General features: G+C 41.6%; 1 protein-coding gene across 1 annotated transcript; it reads left to right on the top strand.

The window, feature by feature from the left end:
- The first annotated feature begins 466 nt into the window (after positions 1 to 466).
- Positions 467 to 23,136, top strand: SLC40A1 (solute carrier family 40 member 1). Its single transcript, XM_062189041.1, has 8 exons — positions 467 to 833; positions 1,309 to 1,367; positions 6,697 to 6,856; positions 9,943 to 10,058; positions 11,053 to 11,179; positions 18,516 to 18,761; positions 19,829 to 20,479; positions 21,537 to 23,136. Exons 1-8 carry the CDS (start codon positions 791 to 793, stop codon positions 21,848 to 21,850), a joined length of 1,716 nt encoding a protein of 571 aa, XP_062045025.1. The 5' UTR covers positions 467 to 790; the 3' UTR covers positions 21,851 to 23,136.
- The last annotated feature ends 1,547 nt before the right edge of the window (positions 23,137 to 24,683 follow it).

The raw sequence follows: 24,683 nt of genomic DNA, 5'->3' as shown, positions 1-24,683 counted from the left end.
CGCGGGCTGGAGCACATGGCCGGGGGGCGGCTGTCCTCTTCCCGGGTCCGCCAGGTACCTGGCGCCTTCCGCCCGCACCTGCCGCTTGGGGTGGCGCAAAGCCTCTCCAGGCACCCGCGCCGGATCCACGCACCTTCCGCCGCTGGCCCGCTCCGGGGCTGCCCGCATGCCCCTTTGGCGACTTTCCGGAGAGCAGGAAAACTCGGCAAGTGGAGTTGGCCGAGGCGACGGTCCCCGGGCCGGGCAGGTTGTGGCCTGCTGGACGCTCGCGTCTGGCGCAGGCGACTCCTCCTGGGAAGGGCGTGGAGGGCGGCGCTGTGCGCACGGTTGGCAGGAGCCCCGCTTCGCGCCGCGGGGACGCGCAGGTGGCCCTGACGGTCAGGGGGCGGCCCCAGGGCGGCAGCGAGCGAGCTCCGCCCCCAGCTCGGTATAAGGGCCTGGCCCGGCCCGCGGCGGCGGCGGCGGCGGCGGCGGTGGCAGGAGCTGACTCGGGCTCGGCGCTCCGACGGCCTGCAGAGCCTCCCACCCGCTTCCATAAGGCTTTGCTTTCCAACTTCAGCTACAGTGTTAGCTAAGTTTGGAAAGAAGACAGAAAGAAGACCCCGGGCGATTTTTCTCTTGTTTTTCTTTCTTTTTTTTTTCTCTTCCGCCACACTCGTCTTTGGGGTCTTTCTGCACGAGGCTGTTGTGGTGTCAGTGGTGCTATCTCCGTTCTTTGCACTCCTGTTTACGACGAGCACCTCGGCAAGAGCAGCTGCAGCAGCGGAGCAAGCAAGGGGCACCTGGTGTCATGACCAGGGAAAGAGGCCAAGACCGCCAGGGAGGATGCTGTGGTGAGCCGAGCGGGCGGACGCGGGGGGCTGGAACCCCAGGTGGGCCGTGGAGACCAGCGCGAACCCCACGCAGCTTTTGGATGGACGTGGCTTCGCTGTCAACCAGGGAGATCCGTAAAAGCTTTCTTCACTGCTCTCTTCTTGGGGGCTAGGAAGAAAGGAAGGTTGGGAGGAAAGAGGGCTTGCACACAGGCGAGGGTGTGGAGGAGTTTGGGCAGTTCACGTAAAAAAAAAAAAAAGGAGTTAAAGAATGTTGAAACAAGAGTTTCTTCACTGCACGTGAAGTTATGCAGTTTTTGACCAATAGGGCTTGCTGATTCTGAGTGAGGGATATGAAGTAAACAATGCATGAGTTCCTAAGGTGACTTGATAAAATGTGTAAGGTTTTTTTTTTTAACACTTTTTGGCAAAACCCCTGTCAAGTGACTAAATGTAGTTTTTTCTCTCTCCCCCTCCCCCGTGTGTTTGTCCTTAGCAAACTACCTGACCTCTGCAAAATTCCTTCTCTACCTTGGGCATTCTCTCTCCACGTGGGTAAGTAGGACTGTATAGTATTCCTTGTGATAAAGTTGCCCTATTTCTGGTTTCCTTTATTTGGGCCGAATGTATTAAGTCAGTTTTGTCATGCAGTTGAAAATAAATCATTGAAATACATATGCTTTAATGAAAAAAATGTTTTCACCCAAGATACTTTCCCGAGTGTTGGTAAATGCTATTTAATTACCAGCTTATAATACTTTATACAGTTATTCAAAGCCAGGATTAACAAGGACAGGAGTACTTGCATTGTTTATGAATTATGTATTGCCCTGCTAGACTTAGTACATGGTAAAATCTGCTACTAAGAATAGATGAATATCTCATCACCTTTCCATTCTTTCATATTTGTCTGTTTTCTTGTGTTAAAAAATCCAGTTCCACTATGCAATCCCATGAAAGTACAGTGGAAATGTTGGAGTGCCTGACTTAGGCTAACAGTAGCATTCTAAGATTAATTTAAACGTAAATGACCCCAGGAACAAGTATCTAGGTGATAAACATTCTAGCCTTTAGAAATGTTATCTGTGATTAGGTAAGGTGGGGCATCTCAGGCTATGTTAAAAATCATCATCCAGCGAAAACCAGCAAGTGACTCACAGTTCTACCCTTCACTTCCTCTGTGAAGATTTCCAGGTTTTTGGGAGCCCGTATTCCTTCACCAACTCCCCCTAAACAGCATAATCCTAGAAGGGTGCTGAGTATTTAATTAACAATGATTAGAATCTTCAAGGTTAGATAATTGTTCTTCTGTTTAAAAGTAGTTAATCTGAGTACATTCTATGCATGATTCATATGTGATGTTTAGAAAGAAAATAAATAGAGAAAGAATTTTGAGAGTAAGTTTCTTTTTAAATTGGAAACTTCCATAGGATAATCCTTAAGACATGAATGGAAACCGCCATATGAAGAAATCTATATCCTATACCCTTGAGATATTGCTACCCTGGGTGATTGGTTCTCTAAGCAACAGCAGTTCATAGATGACTTTTTAGAAAAGTAAGCTCCTATCTTCCCAGAGGCTTACACAGGGATGACTCTGCAAATTTACGTCAACATAGTGGAACTGGTGTGAGTTTCTTTCAATTCCAACAACCAATAAGTCTAAATAGAAACTTAGTAAAGCAACCCTTCAACAATCTAAAGCAATAGTTTGTTTTTCCAACTTAATTCAGATGGTGTTAAGTATTTAAAAGACTAATAACAAGAGGTAGAAACAGTATCTGAGGTTCTCATCTCGTGTCCCAGACCTAGCTCCTGGGGAAAGAAGGTTGCTTCACTTCCCAATACGGGTTGTGTTTAAGAATTTAAGAATTTTGTAACCTTTGCTTTCTGTGACCTAAGTTAGGAGGTTGGATATGCTTAAAAAATGAACAGAAATATGGTTGTTCTGGGAGGATTTTTGTCATGAAAATTAAAAGTCCCACAAGAAAGGTGACATATTTTATATCAACCTTACAGTAATTCGAGTAAAGAGAGTTCTTGTGAGAAAGTTGAATTTAAAAAACAACAGCAACCAAAACTATTTAAGGTTTGGTGAATTTTTACTTCTCACTGCAGAGGGGTGCAAAAGAGGAATGTTCCCTAATGTTAGGTAACTCTACTTTTTGTCTTTTGTCTCTTGTGTGGCGCTCTGCTTGATTTTATCACAGCAAATATGTGTTTGTGTGTGTGTGTGTGTGTATGTATGCATATCTATCTGTCCATTCCTCTACTAACCCTGCCAAATTGCGAAGGTTATCTCAGGGTAGGTTTGTGTGGGGTTGAATGCTTTTTATTTCAGACTGCTCATGAATCTGCCAGTGGATCAAGCCATATTCCACTGTATTATCAGAACAGAAAAAGTAGAATGAGAAAAGGATCCTGTTATCAAAGAACTTTTGGTTTAGTACTGGCTTTTCAAAAAAGTAATCATGAAAAGATAAAGGCCAGTGAAAGGCAGTGGAAAAGAGGGACCAGTTATTCATCTCTTCTATCCTTATTAAACTATGGGCAGTCTCCATATATACCCCAAGGTGTCTGTATTTCTCCGGCCTTTACCTTCTGCAGGCCTCACTTGGCTGCTCTGCTATTACCCCATCCTACTGTATCTTCCCTTGTAGCTGATTTGTTTCTTGGTCTCCAGTCACTGGCATGTGAGCTGCATGAAGGCATGGACCGTGAGTTTTGCACACTGCTGGAGCTGTAGTGACTGTGATTGTCTTGGTACATAGCAGCTGCTCAGTAAATATGTATTAAGTGGATTCATGACCATGATCTTTCACAGATTCTCTGGGGGTAGAGAAACAAGCATCAAAGTATGGTGAGAGCACCATGGGAGGGAGGGCAGGCAATGGAAGGAAGGAAGGAAGGGTGGGCACTTGGTCAATGTTTTCCTTAGACTTTACCCAGTTCTTGGGCTCTTTGTGATTGCATAATCAGTTGGTTTTTAAAGCTAAATCCCATGGAGATTTGGGATAACCAGGGCGATTTTTCTTCCCTCTCCATCAAGGAGGAAGCATGCCATAAAGGAATGAACAAGATAGAAAACCTGCACATGTCATAGCTCTTACTCTGATGGCCTGCTTTAGAGAACTCTAAAAGTCTATTGGAAAAAGATAGAAGTAAGAAAAAAAGAAAGAAGCAATAGTATCAGAGTATTAATTCTCAATGTTTATGTTAAGAAAGATAAAATTTACTCAGGTAACCTTTCAACTGAGGCCTTCTTATGTTTCTGCCTTCCCTTGGAAGCTATTCAGAGGAAAGATTAGGCTAACGTACTTCTCCTGCCATCGATTTTATTCTAGTCAAACTTAAATTTGCTTTACATGTTAGAGACTAAGAAAACAGCTTGATTTGCTATTCTTAACATATTTATCTTAATAAAGTTGTCTTTTTATTTGTTTTAAACAAAGCATATAAGAGTAGGTATCATTCATTTTTAATTGTTTTTAACAAAGATATTTGAAATGAAAACAATTCCTACTTAAGTGTAGAAACTGCCTATTATCAAGGCAAATTTTAAAAGAAAAACCTGAGAAGAATTTTAAGAAATATCAATCATGCTCAAACATCTTGGTCGTTCATGAAGTATGTCTGATGCAACAGAACAAAACAGTTGACACAGGTTTTGGCCACCTGGTCCACCTTTCCCCATTGCACAGCTGAGATCCACACACGTACATTCTGTTGTTAACTCCACAGTTACTTGTTAGGCACTCTGGGCCATGCATGTGCTGGGTTGAGGGTGCAGGAAGTTCTAGAACTCACATTCCAGATCCTCAAGGGAGTCATTCAAATGCGGTACTAATGACTTCCAGCTGTTTGCTGTAATGTTTACTTGATCTTATCCATTTCCATTTTCCAGGATCTTAATCTTAGGTTCATTTTAAATTGTGGATCAAAATTATATTCATAATCCTCTATCCTAAGGTTTCTGTACCTCTGCTCTATTGATGCTTTGTGCTGAAAATTCTTTGTTGTGGGGACTGTCCTGTGTATTGGAGATGTCAATAGTATCCCATCTGCATCCCCTGCAGTTGTGACAACTCAAAATAATTCCAGATGTTAACAAATGATTCTGGCAGAGCGAAAGCACTCTAGTTGAGAACATGAAGTTTCTTGTGAATGATTGCTAGCATGCATCAGTTTAAATTTTAAGTTTTGATTGCATAAGATTATTGTCTTGGTTTTTTTACGAAATTTTCAAATCAGTTGACATACCATGGTAATACTTTGCTTTTTTATTTTTAAAGGTATTTTTTTTAAGGTTTATTTATTTGAAAGTAAGAGTTACACAGAGAGAGGAGAGGCAGAGAGGGAGAGAGAGAGAGGTCTTCCATTCGCTGGTTCACTCCCCAATTGGCCGCAATGGCCAGAACTGCGTTGATCCGAAACCAGGAGCCAGGAGCTTTTTCTGGGTCTCTCATGCGGGTGTAGAGGCCCAAGGACTTGGGCCATCTTCTACTGCTTTCCCAGGCCATAGCAGAGAGCTGGATCGGAAGTGGAGCAGCTGGGTCTCGAACTGGCACCCACATGGGATGATGGCACTTCAGGCCAGGGCATTAACCCGCTGCGCCACAACACCAGCCCCAATACTTTGCTTTCAATACATGAAATTTGTCATGAGGATGCTAACAACTTTCGGAAAGAACTAGGCGTGTACATGTTTCCACGTTGGGTCAGGTCCGTAAGAAATCCATGTGGGGAGTTAAAGTCTGGTAGTGAGTCTCAGGGGTAGGTTATGGTAGAACATTGTTGTCCTTCTTCATATTAACTCACAAGTTAGGGATGGGGCTTAAAATTTCATAATAAAGCCCATTATAGATTTCCTAATTCACCTGACTCACTTAAAATTGTCTGTTACACTTAGACTACATTTTGCTGTAGTAAATTCCAAAATTCGCTATATTCTCTGGAGTCTGTGTGGAGAAGTATATAGTTTTTTCCCTCCTTTAAAACCCCATCTGTATTGAAATGCTGAGATGACCGCTGTCTTGTGCATTTAGTCCTGGCATCTTTGTTCACGCAGTGCCAGAATTTGCCCTTGGTGATTTCATATTCCTTGTCGCTCTTTGTGACTTTGAAATGTATTTGTGAAACACTGCACAGGTTTTTAGAAATGTTAGAGGTAAAGAAACTTCAGAGTCTCTTGAGAGTCCTATCACTTTACAAATTGGGATCCTGGCTTTGTCTTGACATTCAAGGTATACTAATGTTTGTGAACAGGATTGTATTTCATTCTGGCTCTTAGCAAACTTGTTTGTGCCTCTTAAGTCAGGATAGACAAAATTCAAGCCCTAGCACACAAGGGAGAAATCTAGCACACAAGGGAACACACTTTACTTACTACAATAACCTAGTAGATACTGTCTGAACAAGTAGAAGAAAGAAACTCCAGGCTTCCAATCATACAGTAATGTCAAAGAAGGGGAAATGTTGATTACTCTGTTTCGATCAGCACGTTGAATACATGCATTGAAATATCACCCTGTAGCCCATAAATATGTGCAATTTTTGTTAGCAAAAATAATAAAAGGGCAGATTTTGTCTCAGAAACCCCTTTTATGGCTGGAAACGGCATTTTTTTCTGATGCTAATGAGTTTGTGTGTTTCATTAATATCGTGCTGTTTTTGCATTTACTTAGCAGTTTGGTAAGAATATTTTCGTTGTGCTGGGATGAACAGATCTAACATCTGGCTGGTATTCAATCCATAGAGTAATTATTGACTTTGAAACCTCATGATGCCGCCAGGAAGTGGCCCTTTGATAAGAAAGCAACTTCCTGAGGACGACTGACTGGAAACTAAAAATATTTCATCAAAACATCTTCTCTCCTGACTGCAGGGAGATCGGATGTGGCACTTTGCCGTGTCTGTGTTCCTGGTAGAGCTCTATGGAAACAGCCTCCTCCTGACTGCAGTCTATGGCCTGGTCGTGGCGGGCTCTGTTCTGCTGCTGGGAGCCATCATCGGTGATTGGGTGGATAAGAACGCCAGACTTAAAGGTGAGGGTTGTTATATAGTTAAGTTTCTGTGTTCATGCAGCTGCTGCCTGAGCTTCCTGTTGCAGAGGGAACAGCAAGCTAAGAGAAAAACGGCTGTGACGGACCCAGTGAGGGCAAGCCACACTTGTGGGATGGGGACTCAGTATCAGCACCAAGGCTGAGGGTGCTGAGACTCTGTACCAAGTTGGGATGCCAGGACATTGACCTAATAGATTTTTTGTCTCTTTGGCAGTTCGTAGTTTCTGATGTTAATGATTAACCCTGTAGTACTTTTCTGGGAGCCATGTTAAACATTGAAAGTTTGTTTGACTCTGGCTTCCTTGCCATCACTTGTGCTAGAGTCCCTTTAGTGTGACATTCCTGGTACGGTTGGAACATCTGTCTTCTGAGTTCCTGTGTTTCATATGAAGTTGTGTATGAGGGCATTGAATATCATGTATAGATTCAAGAGAATAGCTGAACCTGGCTCTCAGCTGAATTCTAAATTTTTTTTAAAAATTTTTGACAGGCAGAGTGGACAGTGAGAGAGAAAGACAGAGAGAAAGGTCTTCCTTTTGCCGTTGGTTCACCCTCCAATGGCCGCCGCGGCCGGTGCGCTGTGGCCGGCGCACCGCGCTGATCCGAAGGCAGGAGCCAGGTGCTTATTCTGGTCTCCCTTGGGGTGCAGGGCCCAAGCACTTGGGCCATCCTCCACTGCCTTCCCGGGCCATAGCAGAGAGCTGGCCTGGAAGAGGGGCAACCGGGACAGAATCCGGCGCTCCAAACCGGGACTAGAACCCGGTGTGCTGGTGCCGCAAGGCAGAGGATTAGCCTGTTGAGCCACGGCGCCTGCTGAATTCTAAAAATTTTTAAAAAGGAAAGAATATATTGGCACTTACTCTAAAGCATTAATATGGAAATGATTTTTTTTCTACAGGAAAGAGAAAAACTGAGCAATTCAGCTATTCAGAATGAAGGGCAATATGAATAGAGTAAAATTTCCTTGAGTTGCTCACCTGGTAATGCAAAGACTTGGCCATATCTGCCCTAGATGTTAGGGGAAGACTGAGGTATCAGTAGTTTATTTCTGTGCACAATGACTGCTCCTAGTTAGAGACACAAGATTATTGAATTCCAGGACTTGATGCTATTAATAAAATTGTCAAGATGACCATTTTCTCTGCTTTAAGAATGGATAGATCAGAACACATGCAGAAAAATTTTTGCATTCTAGAAAAAGAAGCCTATTTACATCATTAGACATAGAAACCTAGAAATATTGTATATAGAAGCCTTTACACTTACTATTGTTGAGCACTGCAGTTAATGGGTTAAGAAAGAGTATTGAGTTGGATAAGACTGTGGTGGGATAGCAAGCTCCCACTTATCCTATATGAGCAACTAGTTTGCCACTCTTCAAGCAAAATCTTCCCTGATGGCTGTAGGTTAAATTGAGCATCTCTTCCTCTGCACTCCTGCAAGACTCTTCCTTGGCTGTTGCACTTCTACTGTTAAAATTATCTGTCCACGGGCCGGCGCCGTGGCTTAACAGGCTAATCATCCGCCTTGCGGTGCTGGCACACCGGGTTCTAGTCCCGGTTGGGGCGCCGGAATCTATCCCGGTTGCCCCTCTTCCAGGCCAGCTCTCTGCTATGGCCCGGGAAGGCAGTGGAGGATGGCCCAAGTCCTTGAGCCCTGCACCTGCATGGGAGACAGGGGGAAGCACCTGGCTCCTGGCTTCGGATCAGCGCGATGCGCCGGCCACAGTGGCCATTGGAGGGTGAACCAACAGCAAAAAGGAAGACCTTTCTCTCTGTCTCTCTCTCTCACTATCCACTCTGCCTGTCAAAAAAAAAAAAAAAATTATCTGTCCATGTGTCTTTTCATTTCCTGCTCTGTGAGGTCCTGAAAGCTAAGAACCTCATTCTGTTAATGTGCGATCCTCATGCAATGAACAAATGCCTGAATGAATGGATGCAGGAGTTCCATTCGGGGCTTTTATTTCAGACGGTTTCAGAAAGCAGTTTGTTTTATCTTGAGCCTTTGATATGACCTTTCAAGCCAGGATGAGCCTTGCCATCCTTGATGACATGAGCTGTAATTATACCTTACATATACAGCTCTATATTTTCCAAAGTGCTTTCATATTTTATTTGAGCATCATTAGAACCCCATAAAGTAAGAAAGGTAGATATTACCATCCTCACATTCTAGATACATGTATAAGAGACATTAAATGTTCTGCCTCAAGCGTTTACCTGGTGAGTGGCAGAGAAAAGGCTCCGAGGTGTCTTTACCTGTCCTTACTCCAGCACTTTATATGGGTGCCTCACTCCAAGAGAGTTGGCCTTTTCTGTGATGGAAGGTGTAGCTTAGAATTTTGTGGCAATGGAACCTAGCATTAGTGTTCCGAAAGAAATGCAGTGCAGCTTTACCCTTGGCCAAGATTTGCATGTCTTTTCTATGTATCCATGCCATCTTATCAGATTCAGTCTGCCACATAGGAGGTTACAGATTCCTTTACCCTCCTACATGTTTTTGTTTCAGCTTATGCAACTAACAACTGAAAGATGGATGTTGTCTATTAAGTAGTTCTGCTTATAACAGTAAACTTTCAAGAGAATAAATGAAAATGTGATTATCATAAAAGACTTGAACTGGGGCTGGCATTAAATATCCAAATCCCATATTGGAATGCCAGTATGAGCCCTAGCTCTTCTGCTTCTGGTCCAGCTTCCTGCTAATGCATCCTGGGAGGTAGCAGCTGATGGCCCAAGTACTTGGGCCCTGCTATTCACATGCGAGACCCAGATGGAGTTCTTGGCTCCTGGCTTCAGCCTGGCCTGTCCCTTGCTGTTGCAGGCATTTGGGGGAGTGATCAGTGGATGGAAGATTTCTCCCTCTCTATCTCTCCCTATCACTTTGCTTTTCAAATCAATCAATGAGTCAACCAACCAACCAACCAACCAACCTTTTTGTACTGGGAATGATTGAGGCAAGATTTACTTCAGGAAGGTTTTTTTCTGGAAGTAATCGTGTATGCATTAATGGGGTAGAACAAAGGTGTGCCATTTTGGTGTAGTGACACTGTTTCTTCCTTTGTACAGTGGCTCAGACTTCCCTGGTGGTGCAGAATGTTTCCGTCATCCTGTGTGGCATCATCCTGATGATGGTTTTCTTACATAAAAATGAGCTTCTGACCATATACCATGGGTGGATTCTTGTAAGTTCTCAATGTGATTCTTCATGTCAGAAAATTGACTATCCGGTAGTAATACAAGGTGAAAATCCTTTAAAGCTAGAAAATGCCTTTTTTGCAAATGTGACCTTTGAATTTTGATCTCAGTGTGTCCTGGATTTTCCCTGTGGTTCATTGTTGTAGTTTTGCCCATAGTAGGTGCTCATTAAGTATTATTTGAATTTAAATTTTGTCCTACTTTTAATGGAATTCCTAAGAGTTTGTTTTTTGATTCAGTTATTAGTTTTCAGCCTTTCAGTTGCCTGTAATTTTTTTACACTATAAATAAATGTTATTCAAACTTATTAATAGTCATGATTATGTTCCTTTGATAATAATTGCTATTTCTGTTTGGGGACATCAACTAGATAACTTGCCACACTAAGATTTCATGATAACTTGATGGAAGAGAGGAGAGGGCTGGGGTGTGGAGGCAAACATTAGGTATGCCATCAGTCTTAAATCTGCTTTATATATTTAGGTTGGTATTATAGAGCTTGAAAGCCAGGCAGGACATTAGAAATCTTGTCTTCCCTTGATTTTGTTAATGAAAAAATTGAGACAAAAATGAGGTTAGTTGATTATCCATTGTATGCATCTAGAAAGTGTCTGAATTGTGACTTAAATTCAAGACTCCTCAATTCCTTTTCAGCATTTTTTCAAAGGAGATATTTGTGGGGAAATGTTCACAATAAGTATGCTGTTAATACTTATGATAACCATGTTACATAAATGTCCACATGACTATTTTAAGTTTTGCGTTATGTGTTGTATTAGGACAATAGTATACCCGTTAGCTTGACTAATGCTATTGATTATTCCATGTATAGAAAGTAAAACTATTTCTTATATATGAAGTTAAAATAAAAATTTTGTTTTTATGCCACCAAAAACCATTTTAAATTTCTTTGTATTATGAGGTAGGTACAGTGTGGTCAACTGACATTTTAAGTCTTGTTTTTCCCTAATAATTTCTTAGACGTCCTGCTATATCCTGATCATCACTATTGCCAACATTGCAAATTTGGCCAGCACTGCTACAGCAATCACTATCCAAAGGGACTGGATTGTTGTTGTTGCAGGAGGAGACAGAAGCAAATTAGCAGGTAACTGGTTTTCTCTCTCACCTGAATGGGCATGTTAGGGTTCTCTTTAAATCAGTAGTAACAAATGAGCCTAGAAGCCCTTTGCCCTCTTTGTTCTGCATATTTTTAAGAACAAGAAATTGAAAGTAGTTTTTTCCTTACCTTATTGTCAGGCTAAGGCATCTTATTGCTATTAAGTTACTTTATAGTATAGTTTTCTCATTTATGCAAACTTGGCAAGTAGAAGAACATTTCTTTTGAAACTTTCCTGTTTTAAAAAAATTCTGTTAACTGTTCCTAACTATTTAGTTAATTCCCAGAGCAATGATAATTGGACATGCAGTTTTACCTACAGGTGTTATTATTGGTATTTATCCATCATACCATACATAGTATTTTTTTCTGCAAACGAAATGGAAACAACTGTAGGGCAGACTCTAGAAGTCAATTCTTTCTACTTTAAAGTTGTAATCAGTAACAGCTATACATTAGGTATGTTATAATTTTGCTATTACAAATACTAAAGAAGTAAATCACATAGTGTAGTTTTTTAAGAAGCTTACAGTTTCTCAGTTGTTCATTGCAAACATATACAAGTCGCCCAAGAAAGGCTGAAGAATGCTTACAAAGCAACATGTCCTATTAAATCAATAGTACATGGGCTCAAAGTAAATTCCCTTTGCTGGCGTTTGTCTACCTTCTCCCCCTTTAACACTGGCACAAATTGAATTGATAATCACACAGGGGAGGGGAGGAAGGTTACACCTGCCTACCGGTCAGATCAGCCGAATCAACTCTGCTGGTCATTAAGATAATGAGTATCATAAACACATTGCCCAACCAGCCTGCCCGACAAGAAAACCATTCTTGATGACTTAAACGGCTTATCCCCGGACACAGAAGGCAAGATTACATGCTGGGGTTAGCAAGCAGCTTTGTTTGACTGGACCATGTGGTTTAAAAAAAAAAGATAGAAAGGAGATGGTGATTGAAAGAGAACAAAGTCTTTGGAGGTCTGGTAGAAGAATTTGCTTGACTCATCACTTTGTGGTGGGACTATTATAACTGAGACAGAAATACCTCAGTGCTTTTAGAGGATGGTGTGTATCCAGGGTCAATTCAGCACGTGTGAGTCTGTTCTGCTGGGAATTATCTCTGGAACTAAACTAGTGATTCTCCTCCATTTTTATTTATTGTCATCTATAATAAGGGGAAAATCCATATCTCTTTTTGTCACGATGAACCAGAAGATAAGGATTCCTCCTTTCTCCTTGTTTACTTTCTCTTTTTAAACATACTATTTTAAGCATATGTCTGTGTTTTAAAATTCAAAGGGTGCAAAAGGACATACATGTATTTTGGAGATAAATCACATTTATTTCCGTTGGAATCTATTTGGGGGAAAAGTTGGCTTATGAATGATTTTTCTCTTACTTGTCTGAATTTCTTACTGGAAGTCATTTTGACTGTAATGACTCTGTAATATTTTACTCTGTAAAATAAGCTCTATTATTAAAATGAAAGTTACCCTGAATCTCTAACTTGTCATAATACAAAATAATTAATAATTTCAAGGATCCCACGTATCTTTCTGACTGATGTCCCAGAACAAAAATAGGACTGGCTGTTTCTCAGCTGACCCTCTAGGAATTATGGCAGAGAGAAGGAATCTAGGCCAGTCTACTTTCTAACCTTGTGGAGTTTTTTGAGTTCAAGAGAGGAAGTAAGCTGTTGTTGAAATCCTGTCCACTCTAGGTTAGCTTTTAGTCAGTGGTACTTTTTCAGTGTGGATTAGTAGATTAGTGGAGCAAGCTACATGTTGTGTTTCCAGAAATGTTAGCCTCTGCTTTTGTGTTAATTAACCACCATCTTTCCAAAGAGGATATACAAGCTTCCCTAGTTCTGAGGGTCAGCAAGTGTCCAGCATGGAGTTTTGGTGCCATTTCTGCTGTAGGGCAGTGAAAGGAGAACGGAGGGAAAGGAGGAGCTCGAGGAACAATCGGCTAGAGAAGGGGAAAAGTGTTCCTGGAGGGGTGCCCACTGCTGCCTGAAGCTGTGTGAGGCTGCGTCTCTGCACACTGATGCACCTGCTCCCGTCTCCCATCAGTAGTTGACGTTTGTCAAGGCTGATTTTTGAGGTTACTGGCAAAGACTGGTAGAAACTCAGGTAGGGGGACTGGACTGGGAAGGTTTCACCTGCGTACGTGTTGTGTTCTGTGTGTGTGTTAGAATTTCAGTGGCATCAGGCCAAAAACCTTACGTATCTGTTACCATCTGCTTTCGAAAGCTCCAGAAAAGTTACTGTTTTTTTCATAAAGATACAGTTAATTGATCTGTTAACTAATTAGGAACTTTTCAGGTACTTCATTTACTGAAGTGTTCTCTTGTTCCATTACCCATAGCCTGTCTAACCTGTTTGAAATGCATTTTCTTTCCTCCAGAGTTCTTTTTTTGCCCTTCACCCACCTGGGCCACCTCTATCGTGGAGCCCAGGGTGGATTTTTTTTTTTTTTTTTTGACAGGCAGAGTGGATAGTGAGAGAGAGAGAGAGAGAGAGAGAGAAAGGTCTTCCTTTTTGCCGTTGGTTCACCCTCCAATGGCTGCTGCAGCCAGCGCATTGCGCTGATCCGAAGGCAGGAGCCAGGTACTTCTCCTGGTCTCCCATGCGGGTGCAGGGCCCAAGGACTCGGGCCATCCTCCACTGCCTTCCCGGGCCATAGCAGAGAGCTGGCCTGGAAGAGGGGCAACCGGGATAGAATCCGGCGCCCCAACCGGGACTAGAACCCGGTGTGCTGGCGCCGCAAGGTGGAGGATTAGCCTGTTAAGCCACGGCACCGGCCAATTTCCCCAGAGTTCTTACTCCATCTTTTCCTTTATTGCCTTCCTGTTTCCTATGTGGATATCTCTTTATTAATATCTGCTGATCTTAATAAATAATTTTTCATTTTTGAATCCTTTGATTAAAAACTTGACCTCGTACTTAAGGTACACAAATCTCCTGGCTGCTATTTGCTCAACAAATCTTTGTTTCTAAATTGTTCTTTTATGAGATGTAACATACCCTATCCAATAAAAATATTTAATGTCATTATCTGTGCCACAGCTGTAGCCAAAAACAGTTAAGTGGGAATTAAATCAACAAGCATTTGTGTGTTTATGTGAGGGTACTTCAAAAAGTTCATGGAAATGGAATTAAAAGATAAGTTTATTTTGGTACAAAAGAATTTTGAAATCCATACATAGTTTGTTCAAAGTCTGTATCGTCCATGAACATTTTTGAAGAACTCTTGTCTAAGAATAAATATAAATTTGTGAAGAGAATATGTACTTTCAGAAGACTATTAACAGTAAAATGATTAGGCCTTTAAAAAAGGATCACTTAATCCATTCTGCTTCAGAAAAATAAAAGCTTTTTTTTTATCTTTTATTCAATGAATATAAATTTCCAAAGTACAGCTTATGGATTACAATGGCTTCCCCCCCCCATAACTTCCCTCCCACCCGCAACCCTCCCCTTTCCCATTCCCTCTCCCCTTCCATTCACATCAAGATTCATTTTCAATTCTCTTTATATACAGAAAATCAGTTTAGTATATATATAAAGATTTCAACAGTTTGCCCTCACATAGCAACACAAAGTGAAAAAATACTGTTGGAGTACTAGTTATAGCAATAAACAACAGTGTACAGCACATTAATGACAGAAATCCTACATGATATTTTTTTAAAAAAATTGATTGATTTTCTATGTAATTTCCAATTTAACACCAAGGTTTTTTTTCATTTTCAATTATCTTTATATACAGAAGATATATACTAAGTAAAGATTTCATCAGTTTGCACCCACACATAAACACAGAGTGTAAAAATACTGTTTCAGTACTAGCTATATCATTACTTCACATTGGACAACCCATTAAGGACAGATCCCACATGGGACGTAAGTTCACAGTGACTCTTGATGTTGATTTAACAATTTAACATTCTTGTTTATGGCGTCAGTAATCTCCCTAGGCTCTAGTCATGAGTTGCCAAGGCTATGGAAGCCTTTAGGGTTTTCCGACTTTGATCTTATTCCAACAGGGTCATAGTCAAAGTGGAAGTTCTCTCCTCCCTTCAGAGAAAGGTACCTCCTACCTTGATGGCCCCGTTCTTTCCACTGGGATCACACTCACTGAGATCCTTCATTTAGGTCTTCTTCTTCTTCTTCTTCTTTTTTTTTTTTTTTTTCCACAGAGTGTCTTGGTAAAAGCTCTTTTTTGATGCTACATTTGCACTGACACTAAACGTTATTAACATCCTCAGTATAAGACTCATACATGAGACAGAGACTGGTGACATGGGGAACTCCATGGGGTCCCCGATAGCTGAAAGAGTAACAGATAATTATAACCAAAATAATTTGTTGTTGTTGTTGTTCCGGAACTTTAAGATCCAAGTGTGTGTTGTTTAGTTGCTTTTTGGATTCAAGTTTTGGAGTTATGTGGATCAATTCCACCCTTCTCTGTTGCCAGTGGTGGGCACATGGAGTTAGTGAAGCCTTGGCAAACACGGTCATGGGTAGAATCAATGAAAGCTGCCTTTGCCTCACAAGGGAAAGGTGAAATATGTCAAAGTTCTCCTCTTATCGTATAAGTAGTATGCACTCATAGGACTAATTGGAAAGTAATTGAGGAGCAGAAAGAATTAGAGCAGGATCAAAGGCAATTTTCTATTAATGCGCTTGTTAGTCACATACTGCTGTTCCCCTGAGGTCACCCAGTGATTGTTAAAGACTTGTCTCATCGATTTTTACTCTGCTCTGTGAGATGGAGAGTGAGAAAAATGGATCATTGTCTTAACTTCCTCTCTTTTATTCATCTTTTCTCTACCTTGACTCAATTACCCATTCCCATGGTAAAAGTCTAGACCTTGTCATCACCACCAACTCCCCCAGCCCTGCTTCTGTACTCCCTATCTTGAACTGCTGCATGCTGTCCTTTCAGCTCACGCCTTCACTACCCGAGCCCCCATGATCCTCCAACCTGCGTGGCCCTTACAAATCGCTCACCTGATGACTCTGCACAGTGGAACATGGCTGGAGAAAAATGCACCACATTGCTCAGGGCTCTCACTTGCAGTTGGTGACCACTGGGTTCAGGCTGACCCTCTCATGCTGCCAGAGGACCGTGCTGTTTTCTCTGGTTCCTTCCTTTTCCCACCCTTTGCTGGGGCATTGTTTTGTGCTCTCTTCTTTCTCCGCACACATTCAGTCCCTCTCCCCATCCTGTCACTAATGCCCTGGCTGAGGCCCTGGACCTGCAGGCATAGACGAGGCTTTGCTGTTACCATTGGTGTGTGTGTGTGCCTGTCTAAGAACAGCTCTTCCACTCAGCTGTGGATTCAGGTCCCATCCCTTCTCAGCCGCTGCCTCACTCCAGCCAGCATAGAAACGACCTCTGCCTTCACCACACTCCCCCTCAGCCACCTCATTTTGTGCCCAATTCCTTTCTTTGACCAAGACCTTGCTCTCTGTAAGGCCAAGGGAAAGCGTCCACATTACGCTCCAAGGGGGTGTGACTCAAACTACAATAGAGATGGTGTCAGCTGGAGTTGGCACCAGGCTCTTTGGCCTCAGTCAAGCATTCGCCTGACAGCTTTGTTGGTTTCACGGTCCCCAGCATCTTCACGGGAACCCTCTGGCGTTTCTTCTCAATGCTGGTCTTTGCTGACCTACCAGCAGCACTCGCACAGTTGATTAATCTCTCCTCTTTGGAAACACTGTCGTGGCTTGGCTTCTGTGATACCACACTCCCCTAGCTTTTCCTACATCCTTCTCACCTTCCTGATCCCTATACCTTAGTGTGCCCAGCACTCAGTCCCCAGAGACTGTGTCTTCACACACTCTCCCGTGATACCCTCTAGTCTCATTGCTTTAAAATCAGCGTGCTGATCCGGCGCATACTTCTTCCCTAAATTTCCAGCCTGGTGCTTTTAACCTCCTGTCCCTGGAGGTGACCTCCTGAAAGTGAGCAGGCCCGTCCAACCCAAACACTTGCTCCTTTATGCCAAACCTGATTCTTCTGAAGTCTTGCATTTCTCAGTCAATGACAGCTGTGTCTTTCCAACAACTGCTCAGGAAAAACAAATCTGAAAACCTTGAGATTCATCCTTGAGTCCTTTCTCTCAGACCCCATCTCTAATCCATTTTCAGGTCTTCCTGATTTTCTCTTTAAAATTTACACAGTATCTATTTCTCCCCACCTTCTCTGTTCCTACCCTGGTCCAAGCCACATTATCTCCCATGTGTCTCCTTGCCTTTAGTGTTGTCTATCTACTGTGAAGGCCCACCGCCATCTGCCTTGCTCTGTAGTCTTCTCTCAACACAGCAACCAAAACAAGATGTGTCAGACTATGCCACGGCTGTGTTCAAAACCTTCCAAAGGCTTCCTGACTTACTCAGTGTAAAAGTCAAAGTGTGTAGGATAGTCACAGGAGCACGCATGTTAGGCCGGTCTTCCCTCTCTTTCTGACCCCATTTCTTTGGTACTCTCCCGTCCTCGCTCCACTCCAGCCCTGCTCCTCTCTTGGCTGTTCCTCTGGCACTCTGGGCCTGCTCCTTGCCCTGAGGACGACTGCGTTTCTTTGGTCTGGAATTCTTTCTACTGACATCCACGTGACTCATTTCTTTGCCTCTTTTCACTTTGGTCTTGTCTGCAATGCCTTTTTTTTTTTTTTTTTTTTTTGAGTCCTTCTGTGAAAGCGTATTTAGAACTTTTCCATGAGCACTTTCCATGTCTTCTTTCTCTGCTTTCTTTCTCCCCTTAGTATTAAACATCTGACATGTGATATATGAGGGTGCTCCCAAAAGCTCTGAGAGAAATAGAATTAAAAGGTAAGTTCATTTTGGTGCCTTAAATTCTGAAATTAATCCGTACTTGTAGATGTGTGTATATAGGCTTGTCAATTTTTCTTTCTTTTCCTATGAGAATGTAAACTCCATGAAGATGGTCAAAGGTGTTGCTTATTTTCTTTGTAGTGTTGAGGATAGTTCCTTGCTTATAGTGGATATTTAATAACAATTTGTTGAAAAAAATGACTATAGAGTTACTAAGGCATTCGTTTTAAAAGTTAATGTTAGACTGACTTAATCCCAAGGAATCATGATTTTTGAGGCAAATTTAGTGTGACTTGATCTAAATAACAGATGTTTTTCTAGAAAATGGTTTGCTCAGAGCACTTTTTTTTTTTTTAAATCAGAGAGCTTTTAGAAATTCACGTCTTAGGAACCCACTCTCTTGGCTTTGTCATGTGTAAATGCGCGGTCTCTCTCTGATGAAGTTGAGTACTTATCTGCCTCTTTCGCCCTCCTGTGTAGACATGAACGCTACAATCCGAAGAATCGATCAGTTAACCAACATCTTGGCCCCCATGGCTGTTGGCCAGATCATGACGTTTGGCTCCCCGGTTATTGGCTGTGGTTTCATTTCGGGATGGAATCTGGTGTCCATGTGTGTCGAGTACTTTCTGCTCTGGAAGGTTTACCAGAAAACCCCTGCTCTCGCTGTGAAAGCTGCTCTGAAAGTAGAGGAAGCTGAAATGAAGCAGCTGAATTTACACAAAGGTAAACTGAACATAATGATCCATTCTTTTATTCTGATGTTCAGGCCGTAAATGTTGGTGGAGATCAAAATAATTTGAAATTTACTTCAGGTTTTATTATTAGTGAAGGCCTGGGTGAGGTTAAATATATTTTTTATTTATATGAACATGAAACGCATGGACTTTTTGTGGAGTACAATGTAATATTTCAACACAAGTATATGGTATAAACCGATCCACTCAGATAGTTAGCATTTCTGTTTCCTCGTGTTTTCCTTGTGTTTGGAGCCAGTGAACGCCTCTCTCTACTCCGTCATTGGGTGTATGTTAATGTGATCTACAGTTACCCCACTGTGCTGTAGAACACCAGAACTATGGCTTCTGTCTGGGTTTGGGTACCTGTTACCCAGCCTCTCTCTATTCCTTCTCCCTCCACCCTTCCCAGCCTCTAAGTTCAGATCGACTGTTTTGACTTCCACATAAAATATATCGCATCTGTAGGTGAGGCAAAACCAAGCCTTTGAGGACCTGGAGAATAGCTCTGGACTGAACCTGAAGAGTTTGGAATGGGACCCCTGGCCCTTTTCTGTGATGGGAGCTGTAGAGAAAGAGGGGCTGAGGGATGGCTAGGCAAGTGGGAAGAAAGAGAACAGGAGAATTCCTTGGAGCCTAGGAAGAGGGGAGTTACAAGGCCATTTGTCAGACAGCAGAAGGGAGTGAGGAAATGGAGAGGGCTGTTCCCAAGAGAAGAGGAAGTTGGGCTTCTGGGTAAATAGAATCTTACCAGGGCCGCAGAAAATAAGGTGCTGTACTTTCCAGGTGCTTTTATATTTTATCTGATGAGTCCTCCTGCCATTAACTTTGATACAAGTATTGTTTCTAAGTGTGTGTGTGGGTGGGAGGGGGCTTGGAGGAGGGGAGAGCAGAGAAACTTGGAGACTGTTCCCTATGATTAGTGAAAGAAAACAGGCATTAGAATGCAGTAGCCAAGGCTCTCCACTCGGGAGGGAATAGGAAAGATACGAAGATAATTGGCTTTTTTCCTCTGATGCCCTCCCCTAAACAGTGATATATATCTTTTATTAACAGACACTGAGCCAAAACCCCTGGAGGGAACTCATCTAATGGGTGAGAAAGACCCTAACATCCGTGAGCTTGAACCTGAGCAAGAGCCCACCTGTGCCTCCCAGATGGCTGAGCCCTTCCGCACCTTCCGAGACGGATGGGTCTCCTACTACAACCAGCCTGTGTTTCTGGCGGGCATGGGTCTTGCTTTCCTTTATATGACTGTCCTGGGCTTTGACTGCATCACCACAGGGTACGCCTACACTCAGGGGCTGAGTGGCTCCGTCCTCAGTATTTTGATGGGAGCATCAGCTATAACTGGAATAATGGGAACCGTGGCTTTCACTTGGCTGCGTCGAAAATGTGGCCTGGTTCGCACTGGTCTGATCTCAGGACTGGCACAGCTTTCCTGTTTGATCTTGTGTGTGATCTCCGTATTCATGCCTGGAAGTCCTTTGGACTTGTCTGTGTCTCCCTTTGAAGATATCCGTTCTAGGTTCATTCAAGGAGAACCACTGTCCACTACAACCGAAACACCCAACGCCATCTTTACAACTGAAACTCTTCTGTCGAACGGGTCTAATCCTGCTAATACTGTCCCAGAGGTGACTAGCCATTCTGTTCCTCTCCTCTCCGTCAGTCTGCTGTTTGCAGGCGTGATTGCTGCTAGAGTTGGTAAGAAACACCTTTTTGTGTATTAATGAACCAATGTGTTTTCAGAAAGTGGATATATGACCTGAAATACTACCTCAATATTAACTGGAACAAAATCCGCTATGTATCTTCATGTATATCATTTACTTTTTCAATCATGAAATTTCTGTTTTACAGTTCACAAAACTTTTTATATGTGAATAAACTTAAAAAGTGGTTAGGGCTGGAAATTTTTTTCTAAGTGAATATCTTAAGTATTACTCTTTAATTTAAAAAATATATTAAGTATAATAATTATAATGTCCTCTAGTGATTTAGAGTCTGTATGTTGCTGTAACTCTATCAAAAGACATATAATGCAAGGAATATTTCTATGGGACAACATAAAAAAGGGTTTTTGTGTATTTTTGAAAAAGACATAGTCCTCAAAAGGACTTCTCTTGCTGATGTGTATTTGTTGTGTAGTTTGCTGCACAAATGGACTTTATAGCTCTGGAAGGAAACAAAGACTTCCAACAAAGCAAGATTTAAGTAATCATTAATGGACTAATGATGAATTATCTCTGACTGAATTTGTTCTTGAAATGACACCATATTTATCTTGTGATACAAAGCAGTTCATTAATTTATCAAAGACGTTAATATTCAAGCGAGACTGCTTTATTGTAAGGGCTTTAGAACCGAGGCAGTAAATGTGACAGTGGCTTAAAGTTTCCTTACTCCTTACCCATAGCAGTGAAGTAGGTCATTTTAAACTTTAGAAGTACTAGGGCTTATGAAAGGATTTATTATGCCTTTCATTTCAGAGTTTTACTTCTGTAGAATGAATAATCACAGAGAAACAGAACTAAGCAGCTTATAGATCAGACTTATTTCTGTCTGGTGGCTGTAGAGATAATTTCTGGAAGCCACTACTAACTCGATACTAATTAATGAGGAAGAATTCTTTAAGGCAAGCCTATGATAAATACTGCATTTATAAGGTGACTTATAGTACGGTTCAAATGTATATTTCTATGTATCAATCTGAAATATATGGTTATAATTACAATCCAGCTTTTAAAACTCTTTTTTATAGGTCTTTGGTCCTTTGATTTAACTGTGACACAGTTGTTGCAAGAAAATGTAATTGAATCTGAAAGAGGCATTATCAATGGTGTACAGAACTCCATGAATTATCTTCTTGATCTTCTGCATTTCATCATGGTCATCCTGGCTCCGAATCCTGAAGCTTTTGGCTTGCTCGTATTGATTTCAGTCTCCTTTGTGGCCATGGGCCACATCATGTATTTCCGATTTGCCCAAAAGACTCTGGGCAACCAGCTGTTTGTTTGTGGTTCTGATGAAAAAGAGGTTGCAAATGAAAACCAAACAGATTCATCTGTTGTATAAGACAGTGTAACTGTGACTATCCCTGTTACTAGATCGTATAGAGCACACGTGTTTATTTTGTACTTCAAAATTCCAGTAAAGAGCTGGGTGTTTTGCTCTGGTTTTACCACAGTTGAGCCTTGAGGGCTGGCTACAAGCTGTTTAGGAACCAAAGTCAGCAGAAATGACCTGGTTAATTACCCTCACATTTAAGTATGGATAAAGAAGAAAAACTCTATTTATATACGGAGCCTATAATGGTAACACTGAATTCTCATATTTCTTCTGAGTAGACAAAATTTCACATTTACTAGGAGTTAGTGATGCAAATTACATTATCCTTAGGCAGATATTTATTATCTGTACCAGAATTTAGAAATATTTTTCCCTAAAACTCACTCTTGTTAAAGTCTGGAGAATTTACTTTTATTCATCTTATTCTCAGTTATTAAAAGGCAAGTAAGTTCTCCAAATATGAAGATTGAAGTTTAGTAACCAGTATTATCCTTATTGCTCCTATTGATCTTCAGACTTAATGTATGTGAAAAAATGAAATACTTAATGACAGTTCTCTGATAAGGCTCCTGGTTTAACCTATGAGAGCACCTTTGCATTTTTATTATCAAGTAGGGCAAAATATTGTACTAAGCATATGTAGCACTTCATATAATGGCTATATGTAAGCTGCAGGTAGAAGTCAAGCTATAGACTTATATAACAGTGAATGCAAAAGACTTCAAATGTGTCAGTAGGTTGCCATAGAAGCAAAAGCTAAAAGCTACACAGAAAGGAGAGCTCCTCATTGAACTCGTGCCACTATCAGTTAGTGGTCTCTAAGAATCTGAGAGAGTATGCCTTCAGCCTGGCAAGTTACATGTGGAAAGATAGCCCACACTTGGAAAGGTTTTGTTTTAGAAATCACTTGATTTGGTTTCAACACACTTGGGCAGAGCATTTTTACCCTTATTGTTCTATGCCCAGGAATTATCTCTACATCATTCTAGAGCAAGAATGTTCATGAAACCATCCCTTTCAGATGTCTCTGAGTAGAGGAGGGGAATAAACAACATTTGTATATATTTTTAAAAACTGTTTTACAAGTCATTTTGCAACATGCCAGTACCAACATGGTACTATGCCTTAACTGTTTATGCACTTTCATGGAGACTGCAATACGTTGCTATGAGCACTTTCTTTACCCTTGAAGTTTAATCTTTTTCTTTATCTTTCTACAGTATGGCAATGATTTGCTATGTTATAAAATCTTTGTAATATTTCTACATAAATGTATTTTAAAAAAATCTTAATTTTTCCTGGAATTTGTTCTCCAATTATTTAAATTGTTTTTGTTACAGCACATCTGTTTTGGAGTATGTGTTTTTCTCGATAAAGGGCTACAGTTTTGTAATTCATGATTTTTAGTGTTATGTCCCTATTCATATTTCTAATTTAAGCTGCCTGGATAATAGTGTAGTAAACATGAGACCCAGCACTTTCTCTGATGTTGAAAACGTCACACGAAGCTCTCTTAAGTTCTAGGAACTATTTTCTGTCAATTAGAGATGATACTGTAAACCAATCCTACCTACCTCAGAATTTTCCTGATTGGATACGACAAGAGAAACCATGTGGAAGCACTTGGTAAACCACAAGATGAGTAGGATCACTAGAGGTTGGACCCAGACAACGAGGTGAAGTCAAGGATGGCAACTTACTAATAGTCCGGAGAGAATACAACTCCCTTCTGTCTTCAGTGAACAATTATTGGAGACTTGATTGGTGCCCTAAACTGATCAGTCTTGGGGATGCAGAGTTGACTTGGACATAGTTGATCAGGGTCTCCTTTTCTTTTTCCTAAAATTGGGAGCTTGAGAACTTTTGGCATTATCCTGTGGCTACTGATCTGCTCATAACTTTTTAAAAAAAAGATTTTATTTATTTGAGAGGCAGAGTTAGAGAGAGAGAGAGAGAGAGAGAGAGCGAGCTCTTCCATTTACTGATTCACTCCCCAAATGACCACAACAGCCAGGACTGGGCTGATCTGAAACCAGAAGCCAAGAGCTTCTTCCATGTCTCCCATGTGGGTGAAGGGGCCCAAATGCTTGGGCCATTTTCCACTGTTTTCCCAGGCCATAAGCAGAGAGCTGGATCAGAAGAGGAGCATCTGGACAGGAACCGGCACCCATATGGGATGCTGGTCCCGCAGGCAAAGGCTTAACCTACTACGTCACAGCGCCAGCCCCTGCTCATGGCGTTTGTGCTGAAAGTACATGCCTCTGTTAGATATGCCTGCTGTTTTGAACAGGCCCTCTTCTTCCTCCCACAGGGGTAGAGCTGGGATTGAAGATCTGCCCTGAGTGTTTACAGCTGGAACTGAAGGCCTGTGACCTTGTGAAATGAATGGAATCCTATTAGCAAGGGAAGGTCTAGGCTCTTAATATGGGCATGTTGTCAGACTCTGGGCCAAGGGCAGAACCCTGTGTAGGAGGAAGGAGCATGAAGTTGGAGAGTTAACAGGAATTTTTATGGCAACCATCCTTATCTTTGCAGAATTCTGCTCAGAGCAGGAAGAGGAGGGAAGCAGAGGAGAATCCCTGCTGGTATCTGGACAGCCTTTTGTTTACTGCCCCTGGGCTTAGAACTAGGGCAAGAGTAGATGACACATGTGGCTGTCTGGGTTTGCTTCTAAATAGGGGGACGACCTAATATACCTAAAAGGTCAGATAGCACAAATGAGTGGATTAGAAATAGGAAAATATTCTTTAATATGTATGTAATTATATTTTATAAAGTAGGAAATCTTTTTCCTACTTAAAAGCAAATTCATTACATTAATGTCTTTTAAAATTTGAGA

This window comes from Lepus europaeus, chromosome 1 (assembly GCF_033115175.1).
Source record: "Lepus europaeus isolate LE1 chromosome 1, mLepTim1.pri, whole genome shotgun sequence".
Classification (NCBI taxonomy): Eukaryota; Metazoa; Chordata; class Mammalia; order Lagomorpha; family Leporidae; genus Lepus; species Lepus europaeus.
This window is presented reverse-complemented; position numbering and strand designations above follow the sequence as displayed.

Excerpts from the sequence above, each read along its gene's own strand:
- SLC40A1 (XM_062189041.1), top strand. The coding sequence starts at position 791 with ATGACCAGGGAAAGAGGCCAAGACCGCCAGGGAGGATGCTGTG. Across the intron at positions 11,180-18,515 it reads AGACAGAAGCAAATTAGCAG|ACATGAACGCTACAATCCGA; the intron begins GTAACTGGTTTT and ends CCTCCTGTGTAG. Across the intron at positions 18,762-19,828 it reads GCAGCTGAATTTACACAAAG|ACACTGAGCCAAAACCCCTG; the intron begins GTAAACTGAACA and ends TTTTATTAACAG.